We start from the raw sequence: 19,778 nt of genomic DNA on the forward strand, positions 1-19,778 counted from the left end.
AATAATACAGATGGAAGTGTTTTTTTCAGTCACTTTGTAAAATAACTGAATATTTAGACTTTTAATAAATTTGAAAAAGTTACACATTTTGACAGTAAACAAATATACACACTTTAAAAAAAAGCAGTGCTCAGGTGAAATATTTACTTTGTGTTTCAAGTCAAAATAGTGTAAACGAAAATCGCAAAATTACCAAGCAAGTGACATATCAAAACTTCGTCACCAGTACCGATGCTACCCACAAAGATACCTACATTTCCTTATTATCTCGAAAACTGTATTTCATTTTGTTGATCAATGTGACCATACGCCCTTATTACTACCAATAAAAGTGACTGATGCGCTTACGAATTGCGCAGCAGAGGTCGCGAACTAGTTTAGATTTCTGCTATACATCCGGGTACTCACTGGGATAAAACAATAACAAAGGCAACAACCAGTCCCGGGGAATTGCGTTAGATCAGTGCCCCTTTAAGGGGCACTGATCTAACGCCATTTCCCGGATTGGTTGTTGCCTTTGTTATTGTTTTTTCCCCTGTGAGTACCCGGATGATGCGCAACGCAACTGAGCGTGACCAGAGACTGGGCTACCGTCTGCAAGGACAGCTAAATAAACTTGGAGGCTGGAGGCAATATTTGTTTTACGCATTTTTTGAATAAACACTGATTAGTTAAATGTGATCTATAAAGATTCGACAAAGGGCGCATGTTAATTAATTTCTTCAGCCTAAACAAACAGACAAAAAGAACGGCGGAGCTCATCGGAAGTCGTCATTTGGAAATACCCCAGATGGTTATAGTTTAATACTAAAAAAAAGGTATCCATGCAGTGAAAGCATTTTCGGATTTCGGATTGCGTCGATAATACGATTACTACTCCCTTGTTGTCATCCACGTTTTCTCGTATAACCCTATACTTGTGTATTTGTCGTCATTCACTTGATGCTCAGTTAATGAATTTATTACAGGTACAATTAGTGGTAGCACCACTTAGATTACCTGACAAAGGTTCTCATTTGGCATTTATTGTGTCTGGGGTAATTATTCAATCTATATCCAGGTTTGAAGTGAGGTGAAATGTGCGTTATGTAATATGCACGTGGCAGCCCAGCAAGAGATGAATGATCACTTGATTTACTTTTTTAGGTAAATCAACGGATCGTTCCTAGTCATCAAAGGATTAACAGAAAATACGTTGATTGATTAATCACTGTTATCTTGCACAGTGGATATGTCAAAAGTGAGTGTTTACATGTCTAGGTTTACTAAAACAAAGGGAATACACTCATATCATGGCGTGAAGTGCCGATGTAAAAACAACATACTTTGTTCAAAGGGTTAACTGATAATACGTTGATTGGTTGCTCATTGTTATCAAACTCAGTGGATTTTTTAGGAACCGTGGACGTTATGAAAATAGTTGTCACGTGGCCTTTCTCAGCCAACCCTTGGAAACAATCCAAGTGATCAGTTGAGAAACGAACACTGGTTATAATATCCCGAAACGATATATATCTTTTAGAATTTTTGATAGTTACAGAGACACGTGACATCGAATAAGTTATTTTGTATAGCTGCAGATGAGTGGGACATTATTCCTTTGTGTGGATATTCACGGATACATTCCTCGAACAAGGAAGCTGCCTATTTATACACATAAATTTGGTAAGTTGTAATTATGGTATTTGCATTTTGTTTTCCTTCATTTGAACCGATTCGTTCTTGTTTCTCTACGTCTTGGTTGGGAAATTCTTCAATGCGCGATAGACATTGTTTTCACAGGTCATTTCCTTTGTAAGCGTGTATAGATTACCGTCAATTTGTAAAATGTGATTCTCTCAGGCAATTTATAAAATGTGTAAATATTTCAGTCATTTTGACTAAAAGATCTGTCCAGATTGATTAAGACGATCAAAAGGGCCTACAAACATCACAACAGATTATTATGTAGGATTAGAAGCCAAACAACATAGAAATGTACTTTTCAACGTAACATTTTCAGTCTCTTGGTGATGACATTAAACATCAAAATGTTTGGAATTCGTTATCATAATAATACAGATGGAAATGTTTTTCAGTCACTTTGTAAAATAACTGAATATTTATACGTTTAATAAATATGTTACACATTTTTACAGTAAAAAAATATACACACTATAAAAAAAGCAATGCTCAAATGAAATATTTACTTTGTGTTTCAAGTCAAAATAGTGTAAACGAAAATCGCAAAATTACCAAGCAAGTGACTTATCAAAACTTCGTCACCATTACCGATGCTACCCACAAAAATACCTACATTTCCTTATTATCTCGAAAACTGTATTTCATTTTGTTGATCAGTGTGACCATACGCTCTTATTACTACCGGTATCCATAAAAGTGACTAATGCGCTTACGAATGGCGCAACAGAGGTCGCGAGCTAGTCTAGATTTCTGCTCTACATCCGGGTACTCACTGGGAAAAAACAATAACAAAGGCAACAACCAGTCCCGGGGAATTGCGTTAGATCAGTGCCCCTTTAAGACGGGTCCTCCTTTGATCAAAAGTTTGTTCCCCCTCTAATGAGTGTGTCACGCGTTGCACACGAGTGGCGGACGGGGTGCACACCCGTGTGCAACGCGTTGCACACGGGTATCACACGCGTGACCAACCCAATGCACACTGGTTGCGTAACGCGTTGCCCATGCGTGTAAGGGGAATGAACTTCTAGGCAGTAGTGTATGTACTGGCATATACTTATGTAGTGGTTTGATGAATACCACTCCAACACTGGTTATATCACAGCTGATATATGTACATGTACTTGTATACATGTATGTACTAGCATATACTTATGTAGTGATTTGATGAATACCACTCCGACACTGGTTATATCACAGCTGATGTATGTACATGTACTTGTATACATGTATGTACTGGCATATACTTATGTAGTGGTTTGATGAATACCACTTTGACACTGGTTATATCACAGCTGATGTATGTACATGTACTTGTATACATGTATGTACTAGCATATACTTATGTAGTGGTTTGATGAATACCACTTTGACACTGGTTGTATCACAGCTGATATATGTACATGTACTTGTATACATGTATGTACTAGCATATACTTATGTAGTGGTTTGATGAATACCACTCCGACACTGGTTATATCACAGCTGATATATGTACATGTACTTGTATACATGTATGTACTAGCATATACTTATGTTGTGGTTTGAGGAATACCACTTTGACACTGGTTGTATCACAGCTGATATATGTACATGTACTTGTACTTGAGTACAAAACACATACCCTGTACATGTATGGAGAGACGTCCTGATTAGTGTGGCCACATAGTTAACGTTGATAGCAATATGAAGTGAATTACATGTAGTCCTACAAAACTGATCAATTCGTGGCACATGTGGCAGTGTGGTAACACAATGTACATGTATACGTATCTTGTCGATATATTGCTGGACTATTTAATAACGCAGTGTATATCCATGTTATGTTCAGAATGATCAATTCAGCGTGGCACATGTGGCAGTGTGCATAATGTGCCTTAAAATGTGTACAACTCTCAAGAGAATAAAAAAGTATGACGACTAAAGTTAAATGTGTGAGTAAATATTGTTAGTTTATGATAATAAACAACCAGGTTTAGTTGTTCTGACGTTTGATATTTACGTAATGAGTATACGCGTAGTTATTACACTCCAGGGAAAAATCTAAACTTTCCAATAAATTTTGGAACACGAATACACGTGAACATGATGTTAGTAATCGCAATTCATTGTAACTGTCACTCTGTATATGCAGGTTGATTAATGCCTTCAGTAAATATATCTTCTTCTTATAACTAGGTCAGCTTACACTTGAATACACAATGTCACTCGCCTTAGAGAAAGTTGTATCTAATTACAGAGTCCGCCTAATGTGCAGGCGAGTCTACATTACCTGCACTCGTTCAATTACAATCTGCCACACCACGAATAAACAGTTATATTATACTATATATTTTCGTTAATTGTAGATAAATGAGGGTGAAAGACACAAAAAGTTGAAGAGAAAGATAACTAAAGAAAGATAACTGGACGATCAACTGGATGTTACATTCCTTATTTCAGCTAACGGTCCTGTTGTGAACATATGCAATAGGCATAAGATTTAAAGACTAATGAAATAAGACCGTACAAACAATAAATACAAATAAAATATATCTTGGTATCATCTGTTGTGTTTTAGATGATGGTTATGATCTAAAACCTTATAACGTTAGAATAGGAAGGAGAAACATTAAAGTGTTTTATGATCCACGTGATTTGAGAAAACTGAAATGAGCAATTATAATAAGCAACATAAACATGCATAAACGGGTACAGAGAAAATGGTGGAAACAAACTGAAATAGATTTTAATAAAAATAAATATTGTACTAAACAACTTGCCTGTGCACAAACGGTTCCTAAGGATAGGATATTGCATAGACAACACAAACCTGTTTGACTATTTTGAGTTGTTGTAGATTGGTGAATAGAAAGTGTTTTTCATGCTATGTATGCCTCCATATACACAACTTCAATTATAGTTATATCGCCAGTGTGAAGCATTATGAAGCTGAGAACTGAGATGTCAAGTATTGCATGCATTCACACACGCAAGCAATATAATTCTGGTGTGTATGCCCTTTCCTCTGAAGAATGTAACACTAAAGTATTTTGAATTGTAGCAAATATAGCAATGAATAAAACTTGGTAACGCAACGTTACTTGGGGTGTCTCCGATAGATTTGATTTTCAGTTTAACAGCTTTGATTTATAGGGATTATGTAATGTGGTCACTTTCTCTAATTAATCTGCAAATTAGAATTTTAAATTTTCATGTCACTAAAATCTGGCTGTTTGTATGGGGTATGAATAGATGAATCGTCTGGTCATACATTATACGATTCTTACCCGATCGAATGTACCACATATTCCAGCAGAGAGTTATTTTTTTATATTTTTAATATATGAATGTATTGTTAATTGTAGTAGATACTTACATCACTGTATCCCAGAACGCAGAACTGATAACATCCAAACATGTAATGAGTACACAGAGAATTGTTTGTTACATAGCATTTCCTGTACAGTCCTGCTTGAACATAGTGCCTACATGTATATATGCTGTAATCGATGTAACTGTGTGTCCACATGTACTGTCTCAACTGGCTAACATCACATCTCCCATCAAGTCAGATCTATTTTTCAAGCATAGTTTTGAATGAAAGGAATTAAAACAAAATTCGTTACATAATCATATTTAACAAACCAATACGTGTATTTTGCCAAATTAAAAAAAGAGATTATACACCCGATCTACATATGTTTCATATATCATATATGATCTTAACTGCGCGACCCGTGAAGATTCCGGGGTAGAATAGGTCTTCAGCAATCCATGCTCGTAAAAGGCGACTAACGGGATCGGGTGGTCAGACTCGCTGACTTGGTTGATGCACGTCATCGGCCCCAATTGCCTGGACCGATGCTCATGATATCAATCACTGGATTGTCTGGTCAAGACTCGATTATTTTCAGACCGACGTCATATAGCTGGAATATTGCTGAGTGCGGCGTAAAACAACAAACAAACAAACAAACAAAATCTTAACTGCGCAATATTTATTCATGATAATCAATTAGTCTCGTTCTTTATTCGAATGAGCAAATTCTAACTCTAAAGCTGCATAATGACAGACATAATCCTTCTTAGTACACTGCACAGTCATTTCTTCCCCTTCAATCTATTGTACATAACATTTGAAGTCACTGTAAAGTTCCAAGGAGTACTGTAGTGAGTGAGTTTGGTTTAACGCCGCTTTTAACAGTATTCCAGTTATATCGCGGCGTGTCAGCTTAATATGGGAGGAAAGCCTGAAGTGATGCAGGTCTCAGACGTTTACCCCTTCGGTGAAACCCACGAGCACGGGGATGGTACTGACAAACCTAGAAACATAAACGGGGCGAACCGGGATTCGAACCCACAATCATAGGTTTCTGGCGTGCCCAAGGGACGCAACTCTGCACAGCGAATCGCGGCGCCTTAGACGACTGGGCCACCCGTGAGCCCTGTAATGGTGTGGTATTATGAATGAAATTTGAATATGAATAGTGAAAAAACAGTAACCATATGGGATGAATGAATGAATGAATAATCTTTATTTCCTCCATAAGTATTGGAGAGTACAAACATGGAAATTAATTAATCAGTGTGTACATGCATCATAACAGATATGTATATAGTCAGGATACAACTAGAGAATAGACGTCAGCTGTCATGAGCTTAATTCTTTGGTGAGAGCGTAAATTTGTCAACACAACTGGAAGTATTCTGATGCTACCGTGCATGCGCAGAAACTGTGCAAGGGATCCAGCGGAAATAGCCGAGTGCCCACTCCCTCTATATAGACTCACTATGGTCATACCTACAGGTTCAAGGTCAGTGTGAAATGGTTACAACAACCCGTCGAGTAGAGATCACTCACGAATGATTCAGTATGGATTTGGGGTCCAGCACAAGATAGTGCATTCACAGCAGTTAAAGACACGTTAACAAGTAGTCAAGTACACGTATTCTATGAATCTATGATCCAGCTCTACCAGTAGTGGCCAGTGCTGATGACAGTAGTCACGCCATAGCTTAAGTACTGCTTCAAGTACATGGTGATATATTACGTTCTTCTGCTCACGCACCCTAACGGCCTTACATCATTCAAGCTTTAGACGGATCATAAACCGTTGATCAACTGCCATGATCTCAAGGCTTGCTTAAGAGATTTTAACGTTTCAATACCAATGCTGAATATCTACCAGACAAGAATTTCCTTGTACCAGATACACTGTCAAGAAGTCCTTCGTCAGAGAAAGTTGATAAAGTATGTCTGGAGGAGGAAATAGCTGATTATGTTGAATCAGAACAATTTAAGATACATAAGGTAGAGTGCACGAAAAGAACCTCAATACCAGACAGTGATTTGCTTACAATACAGCTAAAATGGGTGCCGTTGTTCAAAGCAACATTAACGCTACGACTGTCGTGAGTGAGTATGGTTTTACGCCGCTTTTAGCAATATTCCAGCAATATCACGGCGGGGGACACCAGAAATGAGCTTCACACATTGTACCCATGTCGGGAATCGAACACGGGGTCTTCGGCGTGACGAGCGAACGCTTTAACCACTAGGCTACCCGACCGCCCCTACAACTGTCGTAAGGTATTGGAGTTACGAGCACCTTAGCGCTAAGATCGCTTTGTACAACGGCACCATGGCCATGATCTACCTTCACAAGTTCGTGCATACCACCAGATACGCAGTGAATTCTCAGTCGATAATCATCTCTTGATATTCTGGGATCGCATCGTTGTGCCAGCACAGTTGAAAAGTAAGATTGTGGATCAAATCTACCTAGAACACAAGGGCATTAACAAATGCATAGAGAGAGAGCCACTACGAGTGTTTCGATGCCTGGTATTCAAGTGATATTAATTCAAACGTTTCACAGTTTGCTTGTATACACGCAACGTTTGGAATTAAGGTTTGATAAGATTTGTAGGCCAGAAAGGAAATATAGTAGGATATTTACGGTACATGGTCTGTCATCGATAGAACAGTTAGTCTGGAGTATCAAAAAACACAGTGTACTGAGAATAAGAGGGTATGCTATAGCAGTTTATATTCTGAACAGCAAAAGAAACCCCATTCCTCGTTGATGACACTAGTCTGCATCCACATTTAATGATGACGTGCATTTCCCTTTGCCTTTCTGAAATGTGGATCCAACAATCTTGTATCGGACCCGTGAAGATTCCGGGGTGGAATAGGTCTTCAGCAACCCATGCTCGCCGTAATAAGGTGACTATGCTTGTCGTAAGAGGCGACAGACGGGTGGTCAGGCTCGCTGACTTGGTTGATGCATGTCATCGTATCCCAATTATGTGGATCGATGCTCATGATATTAATCCCTGGATTGTCTGGTCCAGACTCGATTATTTACAGACCGCCGTCATATAGCTGGAATATTACTGAGTGCGGCGTTAAACAACAAACAAACAATCCTGTATCGGTACTAGCGCCATGCCAAGATTGACGAACAATCAGAGAAACCAGGCTTTAGTTCGTTTGTTGTTTAACGCCGAACTCAGCAATATTCTAGCTATGTGGCGGCGGTCTGTAAGTAATCAGGTCGCCCGAGAAGTTCCGGGGTAGAATAAGTCTCCAGCAAAGCATGCTTGCCGTAAAAGGCGACTTTGTTTGTCAGCATGAGATTAAATTAATTGAATGTCGTTGAATGTTTCTAACATAAGAGGCGACTAGCGAGATAGGGTGGTCAGGCTCGCTGACTTGGTTGTATCACGTCATAGTATCGCAAGTGCGTGGTTTGCTGCTCCTGGTATCAATCACTTGATTGTCTGTTGCAAACTCGAGTATCTACAGACCGCCGTCATGTTGCTGGAATAGTGCGGCGTTAAACAACAAACAAACAAACTCATACCAAAAGATACAAAGAGATGTTAGTCAGTGTAATGTAATGGGTATCCAAGTTAAGTAGGCCTGCACAATAACACCAGCATAAATACGGACTTGCTGGTACAAACAGCTCGTCACTATTTATGTGCCTTAAACCCTAGTGAGTGAGTGAGGATAGTTTTACGCCGCTTTTAGCAATATTCCAGCTATACACGGTGGGGGACACCAGAAATGGGCTTCACACATTGTACACATGTCGGAAATCGAACCCAGGTCCTCAGCGTGAAGAGCGAACGCTGTAACCACCGGGTTACCCGACCGCCGAGTGAATGCGAGTAAAGTAGCGATGTATAGGTTTCATGTGGGAAGAAATCCTAAAGTGACGTTTACCACTTAGATGAAAACAAGAGCGACAAAAACCTTTTCATTTCCATAAGATATCTCTGCTAAAAGCAGAGTCGATTGTACGATTCCATGTGTTTATGAACCCACACGCACTAATACGGTGCCTACAATCCCAGGACAAAAATCAGTACTATCCGAACCCTCGATCAGCGGATTAAACTGTTTGTGTAGATGCCCAATTATTCATATTTTTAACATATATTGTAAAGTACGGTTATAACGAACTCAAAGGGACTACTAATTTTAGTTCGTTTTAACCGTAGTTTGTTATAAGCATATATACAGCAAATAAAGCAACTAAAGCAAATAGTCGGGACCAAAAAAGTAGTTCGTTATATCCGTCAGTTCGTTATAACCGTAGTTTACTGTACATTAATTTTTAACTTCCATCAGACTAACAATCATTCTCTTGTTTTGTGTATTTGTGTTTTTGACAAACGTTAACATAGGTACAATACGATGTCATGTTGTAATAAAACCAAGATGTCTGTCATCCTGACTATACTGTAGGTGATACTGAAATTCCCAGTAGCTGTCGTCCCTGTCGTGCACTAGGGAGCAGCGTTCTAGCGTCAACACCATCATACCATCAAGTTGTTGCGGCACCACGCAATACATCAACTTTTTGGCAATCCCAAACTGTATGTGTCCCCCAAGAGGACCTGGATTCAGTTGCCACTCCCCTTCTTTCCTGGCGTTACAAGAACACAAAGTTTCTCTTAAGATCAACTTTCCAGTTGTTGGAACAATGCATTTTCCATCATGTAGAAACTGGCCATATTTGTCAATAGTGAACTGATTCTCAGGAAGGATTCTATGTCGAAAGCATCTAAAGGAGAGAGTCAGTACACCGCCAGATGTCACCGTTATACATGAATGGGTTAAAGCGTTTTCAATCTCACCATAATTAACAGCATCTTTAGTTGGAATTTTCATGTCAGGTGTTATTACCTTCAGAAACCATCTGAAACTTTTTGATCTTAGACGCTGACGTAAACGCTTTCTCTCTGTAATAGAGTCTAGATCGGATACGGTAAATTCTGGCATTATTGCTTCATATCGCTGAGTAGCGAGAAATATTTCCTTGTAGTCGTCCATCCACACCTCTGCAACTCGCATCAAATTTTTACGTAATATGTTTTGAAAATCTTCCTGGAAGCGAAACGGCCCGGATTTGAAAACATGTCCGACCTTTGAGCAAGGAACTGTGAGTATTCTTCCCCCGGTCATCCATGTCTTGAAGGAGAGTTCCAGGTGCTCGCCACCCCAGACCTGCAGTTCAGGATCGAATCCGCCAGTTGACATGAAATGTTCCCTCCAGACCGCAATTGCACACCCGACCAATACAGGGGTGGGTATCGGATCTGCCATGGTCCTAAGAACCTGCTGTAAATAGTCGGGCTTGAAAAACCAAGAGTATCTGCAGAGAAAATATAAGATTCCTTTCTGATAACCAACAAAAAACGTCGTAGTCACCGACAAGTTCGGCAAATCGTACACACCCTATTAAAATATTTAGCTACTGATTATTTTTCAAATTTTCCAGCCATTGAAGAAAAGAGCAGCGTTAAAATGTAGTGTGGATTATTTTTACCACTACAGCTTGCAACAATGTATCTTTTGTGTTAAATTATAAGCACTGCATATATTAAGTAACATTTGTTCATACTTGTTGGTAAGTTTACCACATGAGAAACGTTGTGTGTTTTAACTGTCACACAGAACTCACAATCTTAAATTTATAGATTTTTCATTATGTCATCTTCTCCAAAATCTAACTCAGTTCCTGTTCGCCTCCTAGAATGTGGTTGGTTGTTTTAGCGCCGCCCTCAGCAATATACCAGCTATATGACAGCGGTCTGTATATAATCGAGTCTGGACCAGACAATCCAGTGATTGACATGAGCATCGATCCACGCAATTGGGATAGGATGGCATGCAGCAACCAAGTCAGCGAGCCTGACCACCCGATCCCGTTAGTCGCCTCTTACGACAAGCATAGTCGCCTTTTACGCAGAGCATCGGTTGCTGAAGACCTGTTCTACCCCGGATCTTCACGGATCCGCCTCCAAGGACATTTGATACATCATCGACTTGTTGTCATAACGAAAGTAAACTCGAATCAAACTTACCGTAAATCCCATCCAAATCCACCTACAAAGGTGGTCTCCTTTTCTTCTGAGAAGTTCAATGTTTTGGCATCTACAGAAACAACATCGGGTTGTACTACCGTTGCGGGTCCACCATTCACTAGCTGTTCCAACAAGGGCTCGAGCCACCCTACGTTTACCTCCATGTGGCTGTCTAGGAATACGATTACCTCCCCTTCCGCTACTGAAGCTCCTTTCATCCTCGACCGTGACAGACCCTGCCGATGATTACTTCTCATGACCCTTACCCTTGAATCGAGAATCTTGAAATAATCGTCCAGACGTTTATCTAGAAAGGAGTGTTCACTTTTGTCATCCACAATAATGATTTGTTTCAGAAGTTCCTTTGGCGTTCGGGCAAGAAGTGAGTGGACGTGGCGCAAAAGTGTTGAAAGAGCCTCGTTATACATCGGTGACACGATGGTTACAGTGGGTAAGGTGGACATGTTGTATCCGGTTTTCTTGCAGTCATCTGGTCGTGTGTCCGGTAGTTGTCGTAAAACGGGTATCGTGTCACTTACATCAACGTTAAAGCCAAAACTATCGGAAGATGATATGTTCTGTGTCTTCAAAAGGTAATGACGTGTTCGTCGTAACAACTCTTCCTTGTGGCTGGGGCTGGAATCCAGCAGTGCCCTGAAGTGGACTTGGGCATTGTCGTTAGTCTTGCCTTGAGTCACAGAGGCGGGTCTTCTGTCAAACGGATAAAATGTTTCAATAATTAAAAAACCAATGACAACACAGCAAAACAAAACAATTTATTTCAACTGTGCGTCGTTATCTTATGTGCTCCGTTGTTGATGTTGATTAAGCGCCACTGCTAACTCATTTATTCTACATGCGGCATCGTCCCCCAAGCAACACTGAAGTGAATTTGATCTAATGAAACGAGGCTCTTCTGTGATATTTGTAATTCAAATAATTTGAGTATGTTTTTAGAGTCATCCCAGATTCATCCAGGGCTTCGACCCCACACCACGTTATTCCACATATGGTGGTTCCAGAAGTAGTAGTAGTAGTAGTAGTAGTAGTAGTAGTAGTATATCTGTTGGGATATACAAATAGCGTCTCTCATCGATTTGTGTCCCAGCATGAAATAGCAACATTAAAAACCAATTCATAAATATATCTGCTTATGGCAATAAATTAAAACGATGCTGCACAATCACCGGTTCAGTTGTGTCAACATTAATTTCCGTATCTCGCTCTTACCTATTTTGTTGGGGTCGATCCGCTCGAAATGTTATTTGTTTCTTGGTGACATCTTTTTCTCTGTTCGCTCCAGTCGTCAAAAATAGACATAAACAGAGTATGTAAAACGCAAACCAAAAAACAACAAAACTCGTCCACAAAAATATTGACCGCTGCCGAGCCATCGTTCAGCGAATCAATTACACATGTAAATATATAGCGTCAATGCAAGAGAATATACAGTCTGTAGACAATCTGTCCGCCTGCAGTTACGCTACCACTGTTTCGTGCTGGTGCATGATGGATCGCTGTGATATGTAATTGCCCCCGTCTGTGAACATGAAGGTGTTTAATTTATTTTATCTACGACAGTTTCACCTGCACTGTATAATTTAGTGGTCGGATTAATAGTACTGGTTGTTGTCTCCGAATAGTAATTAATTTGTTTGGTGAAACTGGAGGCTAACTTAATTCTGTCAAGAATTGTGTTAACGGTGAGTGAGTGAATATTGCTTAACGCCGCATCAGCAATTTTGCAGCTATTCGCGGCGAGTTAACAGGTTTAAGATCTAAACATGTTTAGAAACAAAATATACGTCATTTAGAGTCATGATTAACATGTGTGACAGTTTCATCAAGACTAGTATGTAGTATAGTAGCTCAGCGTTGATGGAGAAGGCAAATAACAAATACAATTATTACAACAGATGCTTTCTAAATTTAACCATGACTTACCTCTGCATGTGTTTGTGACGGGTGCCATAGTTGGGGCAGGATACGCTCACCTATTCGCGAACACCTGGTATCATCACAATTGCATAGGGATTCAGAAGCATGGGCTCATGGTGCAGTCGGAATCGACTCTTTTTTAGAAGAGATTTCTTGTTGTTATGGGAAGAGTTTGTCGCTTTTATTAGGATGTAAGAACATTTTTACAGTTTGTGGAATATTACTATTGTGCTTATTCCTTCATCATAAAATCGTTCATCGCCTGAAGCCGATTTCACAGGGCGCTAAAGGCAAACCAGTGGTAAAATTATATGAATGGATCACTGTTAGTGAAAAGTGAGTAAGTGAGTGAATATGGTTTTACGCCGCTTTTAGCAATATTCCAGCAATAACACGGCGGGGGACTCCAGGGCTTCACACAATGTACCCATGTCGGGAATCGAACCAGGGTCTTCGGCGTGATGAGCGAACGCTTTAACCACTAGGCTACCCGACCGTTAGTGAAAAGGATAAACGGTTCTGCCCAACCGGTAGGACCCGCTTTCGATTTAGCCTCAGGTAACGTTTACAATTCAAACGTGTTTTTATCTTCAATATATGTATGTATGTTGGTTTACGATCTCTCGTTATTATCGAAGTAAGGCAATAATATTTTATGTAAAACATACAATCACATCACACACCATGCAGAATTCATATGCTTGCCTCAAAATGCGACCATGCTTGTCGTAAGATGCGACTAACATGATCGTGTGGTCATGCTCGTTGTCTTGGTTGATGCATGTCATCGTATCCAAATTGCGTGGATGGATGCTCATGATGTCAATCACTGGATTGTCTGGTCCAGACTCGATTATTTACAGACCGCCGTCATGTAGCTGAAATATTGCTGAGTTCGGCGTTATACAACAACAATCAAACAAACTTAATGTGTGTGAATTAATAGTCACCAATTGCTAAGCACCAAACAAAAGACATCTACTTACTTCGGGATATATGATGATATTGTACTGCGGTGTTTCTTCTGGTTGTTAACTTAGCTGATGAAATCAGACACTGCGATGTCAATCTGGGCCAAAATTGATTATTCATACGCCGACGTGATATCGCAGGAGTGGCGTACAATAATAAGAGTAAAATAATCGTTTTCTTCGCTGATATAATCTCTGCACTTGTACACAGCAGAAAATTAACATGTCGTTTTCAGTTTCAACAAAATCTGTAAAGGCGCTATTGTGTCACTTGATTGTCTGGTTTGTTTCCTGGAAGGATCACTGAAAATCAGTGATGACACCAGGTGTTCGGGGGCACGGGTGGCCCAGTCGTCTAAGGCGCCGCGATTCGCTGTGCAGAGTTGCGTCCCTTTGGCACGCCAGAAACCTATGATTGTGGGTTCGAATCCCGGTTCGCCCCAATTAGGTTTCTAGATTTGTCAGCACCATACCCGTGCTCGTGGGTTTCACCGAAGTGGTAAACGTTTGAGACCTGCATCACTTGGGGCTTTCCTCCCATATTAAGCTGACACGCCGCGACATAACTGGAATACTGTTAAAAGCGGCTTTAAACCCAACTCACTCACCGGGTGTTCGCGAGAAGAGTAACCACGTCCTAGCAGCAGCCGCCACTCATAGGATGGGTACACTACACTAAGTAGCCTACAGCTTAACGCCGCACTGCAGGATTTCTGCCATGCGACGGTGACCTGCTTATACATTTTCCCCAGCTATTTTGCCTTTTTACAATAGAATCTGTTTGGTGGATAATCGAGGCTGGTTATTGTCTGACGTTAACGTTCTGTTATTTGAATGAAAAGAAATCCACATCAGGATTGAGCAGGAAATATGCAACGGTAGATCAAATGTCTCACAAATCACTTTTTCAAATTAATGGAGTGAGTGAGTGAGTATGGTTTTACGCCGCTTTTAGCAATATTCCAGCAATATCACGGCGGGGGACACCAGAAATGGGCTTCACACATTGTACCCATGTCGGGAATCGAACCCGGGTCTTCGGCGTGACGAGCGAACGCTTTGACCACTAGGCTACCCGACCGCCCCTCAAATTGATGAAGAGATTTTAATAAGTGATGGATTTGGGTATGATCAGCTTTGACCAACGAAATCAGCTATGAGTAATTATGAAACGCCAACGCCAGAGAATAACCAGTCTCGATTTGTAAGGAATGTAAATTGTGTAACAGCATTTTGAAGTGACCAATCACTTAAACATATTATGGGATAAAATGTGCGTGTGAAGTATAAGCCATGCATTAAATACGTGCAACAAATACGTCCTCAAAGCAGTTATCTTAATGGTAATTTTATTCACATCCACTTAAACACTCACATGTGACTGTTGAAGCACTTTCTAACCTTCGTCCCACGAAACTCTCATTCTTTAACATATAAAAACTATAACTACATGCGAAAGTAAACAGATCTGCCGCGACACAAATTTGATTACACCTGACATGAAAGATATAAAATCAGATCACTTTGAGTGAGTGAGTGAGTGGGTTTGGTTTTACGCCACTTTTAGCAATATTCCAGCAATATCACGGCGGGGGACACCAGAAATGGGCTTCACACATTGTACCCATGTCGGGAATCAAACCCGGATCTTCGGCGTGACGAGCGAACGCTTTAACCACTAGGCTACCCGACCGCCCCAGATCACTTCGAAGACCGGGTTAGACTTGGTCATCAGCAACGTATGCTTGTCAAAAAGGACGACTAGCAGGATCGGGTGGTCAGGCTTACTGACTTTGTTGATGCCAATTCCAGTTCCGTAGATCGATGCACATGATGCCAATGACTGAATTGCCTGTTGCAGACTCGATTATTTACAATCGCCGACATAAACCTGAGTGCGGCTTTAAACATACGACAAACATCTGATTACCTGTTCGAGTGAAACCGCCCAGGTGGAGATAGCAGGCGGAGACACTATTAATCAAACCACTATTCTATACGACACAGCTGCAGCTGTCATAGATAATATTAATTAAACACATTTCTGTTCACCGATAGAGACGTTTGTTAAAACTGCGTTCCAGCATACTTCAGCTTGCAGAGGTTGGAGATGAGGTGAGGTGAAATGGGGTTTAACGTCGCGCCCAAGATTATTGCACTTATATAGCGACGTGTGTGTGTGTGTGTGTGTGTGTGTGTGTGTGTGTGTGTGTGTGTGTGTGTGTGTGTGTGTGTGTGTGTGGCTGCTTGTACTAATCCGGACTGATGCCGATTTATAGTGCTAGCCCACTGAGATACCATGCCGCAGAATACCCTACGCAGACACAGTCTACTGACTCCGAGCCGACCAGTCCTTGTTTTAGCCCCATAATGCCGAGCGCCAGGCAGGGTAACAACAAGTACTATCTTTTCACGTCTTTTGGTATGACGCGGCTGTGGATCGAACCCCGGACCTTCCGCTCTACCATTAGACCACGGAGGCGGTCTGCTGAGGTTGGACAGCTGAAGGAAAACTACGTGTAACACATTGACTGTTTGCAGGTGTCACTGAGTAGTTGTCAGATACCCCTGCATGGTAAATATCTTATGTTATGTGTATGTGACCACTGGAGTATACACTCTGTGGTAGAATACGAGCCTCAGTCACTTGGAATGAATGCTTATTGTCTAATAAAGACCACCAGGATCCCAGGATGCCCAATATTGCTCATGTTTAACGCCGCACTCAGCAATATTCCAGCTATATTACGACGGTCTGTAAATAATCGAGTCGGAACCAGACAGTCCAATTATTGACATCATGAGCATCGATCTTCGCAACTGGGATACGATGACATGCATCAACCAAGTCAGCAAGCCTGACCACTCGATCCCTTTAGTCGCCTTATACTGTAAGAATTGGTTACTGAAGACCTGTTCTAGCCCTGATCTTCACTGGTAGACAAACGTATTTAACAATATAATGTGATTGTCGAACATGATGATGCCAAATACGCCATGATGAAAGCACGGGAAACGTCGTCATACAATAATGCATACGTATGATAGGTAGTTATAAATACATCACTGATAAACATTTATCCATGGTTACAAAACACAATCAGACCCATGAAGATCCGGGATAGAACAGGTCTTCAGCAACCAATTCTTACAGTAAAATATGACTAATGGGATCGGGTGGTCAGGCTTGCTGACTTGGTTGATGCATGCCATCGTATCCCAATTGCGTGGATCGATGCCCATGATGTCAATCACTGGATTGTTTGGTCTAGACTTGATTATTTACAGACAACCGTCACTATAGCTGGAATGGGGTGTTTAACAACAAGCAAACAAACAAAACAAACATTCACTTGGACAATAGTCAACGAAGCGTACGTAATATATTCTTGCACTAAGTGCCTGTACGGCAAATAGTCTCCCTTCCATTATTGTGGAAGTGTTGCTGAGGAAATGCTGATTCAGTACGTCTTGATATACTTGATTTCTTTCATAAATGTACAAATCTCCAAGTAAAGAAAACATTCACGTCAAAGCAAAAGATACCCAATGCAATATCCATAGAGGTTATCACCCGAGTGTGGTTGGGGGTGGTAAATATCCAGTATTAGGAATAAACACAATCTCATTAAAATCAGATCTTAGTTCTCGCTATCGCAAAACAAGGATCTGAGGACATCCCATTACGGGTCACGTCAGAACGATCTTTCATCCAACCAATCAAAGAGTCGCTTACGAGATCATGAAAGTGACAAACAGAATGTGTTTTCTCATCATGCAACATCGAAAACCTTAACACGGAATATTCCGAACGACAGTTACGGCTCGTACGACTGATGCCGTCAAATTTATCGTCTGTCTCTCGCTTCCGTGGGTCAAACTTTTGAACGGAGGAGGCGTTGCACAGTACATGGGAAGTACTGTCATACAATCTCAACCATATATTAGACATTCCGGAATGTTCGTTTGTTCAGTTTTCAAAATTTTAATCGAGAACTGTGCCAACATATTTTTCATGCGTATTCTGAAATGGAAGTCGCCTGGTTGAAACGAGTGCCGTTAAGCTAACCTCTTTATCATATAATGTCATTCTTTAATTCTGTGCTTGAAAATCGCTTTCCCTCTCTCAAAAACATTACCTAAACATTGCGAGTTTTCCTCGCATTAATATTTATTACGTCACGGGGAAAGTGGTGTGTCAGTCGGACAGTGACAGTAGCCAATATAGTCACAACTGAAATCTGTTTCTTATACAGTGGCGAAGCAACATATACGCAAAACAACAATTGTTTTTACTTGCATTTCGCGGCAGTCCATCGGTCTGTTCGCTAGAGTAACTGCCCTTTGTCAAAGGGAAGCTACTCTAACCATAGTCTATGAGACGTCATGGCCACGTTCAGACGTTGCTGACAGTCGGCCTGTCCTGTCAAAACGTTAATAAGTTCAATCAGATGTACACACAGCGACAAAATGAAACAAGGTAACAATTCAAATATATTTCGGCCAAATCCAACTATTTTATTTGTGGAAAAGGTTTCAAGCCGCAGAGGTCTACAAGCACAGATATGTCTACTGATCCCACTTGGCTAGGCCTAGTGCTCTAGCAAAAATGTTTCGAAATTTATATCTCCAAAGTTGCCACAACTTGTAAAATGCATTAGGGACGTCACAGTTAGAAACTGATTTTAAGTATATTAGACTGTTCTTTTCATAATGATAGCAATTATCTCTGTAGTTTATCCAGATTCCCGATGGGTAATTCTGACTAGTTTGCCGAAAGACAAGGGCGACGCCTATGTTTGTTTATAAACACTAAAAGTAGTCCCTACTTGATATTTGTATCTCTATCCGCATATGACCCCTACGGATATCGTTTTTATCTGTTGGCTTTATCCTGCCGAGAAACCTACCCATCATATGATAAATTCAATTCATACCAGGAATTCAAAACAATAATCTTGCTTTACTCGTTTAAGGTTATACACAACAAAGCGCCATGTGTTCATGTTTTTGCTACTTCTAAATGGCGAGCAAAGACATCATACGTCCATTAATTTAAGACGAAAAACTCATGCATGTTAACGTGGGACACGGGTGGCCCAGTTGTCATAGGTTCGGGAATTCGCTATGCAGAGTTGCGTCGCTTGCGCCAGAAACCTTTGATTGTGGGTTTGAATCCGAATTCCCCCAATTATGTTTCTAGGCTTGTCAGCATCATGATGCCTGGTTTTCACTATGATGCCTTTTTGTGAATGTAAAGTATTGTACTTAATGCAACCAGGAACAGTGCATTGCATATGTAGCAACACCACAGACACCCATGATCTTCATGAATAATACCAATGTATGTCACAGCGACCGATTGGGGACGACTTCTGTCTTAATGAACATTTAATTCCAAAGACTAATTACCCTGTAGCCATGACATGTATATGCCTAGAGTCACTTAATTGCCAATAGACCCGTGAAGATAAGGGGTAGAATAGGTCTTCAGCAACCCATGCTTGCCGAAAAAGGCGACTATCCTTGTCGTAAGAGGTGATTAACGGGATCAGGTGGTCAGGCTCGCTGACTTGGTTGATTCATGTCATCGTATCCCATTTGTTTAACGCCGCACTCAGCAATATTCCAGCTAAATGACGGCCGTCTGTAAATAATCGAGTCTGGACCAGACAGTCCAGTGATTGACATCATGGGCATCGATCTACGCAATTGGGATCGATGACATACATCAACCATGTCAAGGTGGAGTTAAGTCGATGATATTTATCATATATACGAGGATATCATACACTTGATAGTCGTGGATGGGGTTAATGAATTGTT

The 19,778-nt window shown here is 40.7% G+C and overlaps 1 protein-coding gene across 1 annotated transcript; it reads right to left on the bottom strand.

Annotated features, from left to right (window-relative positions):
• Window positions 1-9,350: 9,350 nt before the first annotated feature.
• Window positions 9,351-13,015, bottom strand: LOC139458535 (polypeptide N-acetylgalactosaminyltransferase 1-like). The gene is made up of 4 exons (XM_071239967.1): window positions 12,988-13,015; window positions 12,274-12,340; window positions 11,044-11,754; window positions 9,351-10,331 (listed from the first exon to the last, which is right to left on the bottom strand). The coding sequence occupies exons 1-4, from the start codon at window positions 13,013-13,015 to the stop codon at window positions 9,374-9,376; spliced, it is 1,764 nt and encodes a 587-aa protein (XP_071096068.1). The 3' UTR covers window positions 9,351-9,373.
• Window positions 13,016-19,778: the final 6,763 nt, after the last annotated feature.

This window comes from Haliotis cracherodii, unplaced genomic scaffold (genome assembly GCF_022045235.1).
Source record: "Haliotis cracherodii isolate W230 unplaced genomic scaffold, xgHalCrac1.p SCAF_13, whole genome shotgun sequence".
Lineage (NCBI taxonomy): Eukaryota > Metazoa > Mollusca > Gastropoda > Lepetellida > Haliotidae > Haliotis > Haliotis cracherodii.

Excerpts from the sequence above, each read along its gene's own strand:
- LOC139458535 (XM_071239967.1), bottom strand. The coding sequence starts at position 13,015 with ATGGCACCCGTCACAAACACATGCAGAG. Across the intron at positions 12,341-12,987 it reads CGTCACAAACACATGCAGAG|CGAACAGAGAAAAAGATGTC; the intron begins GTAAGTCATGGT and ends TGACGACTGGAG. Across the intron at positions 10,332-11,043 it reads GGATTTGGATGGGATTTACG|ATACTCTTGGTTTTTCAAGC; the intron begins GTAAGTTTGATT and ends TTTTCTCTGCAG.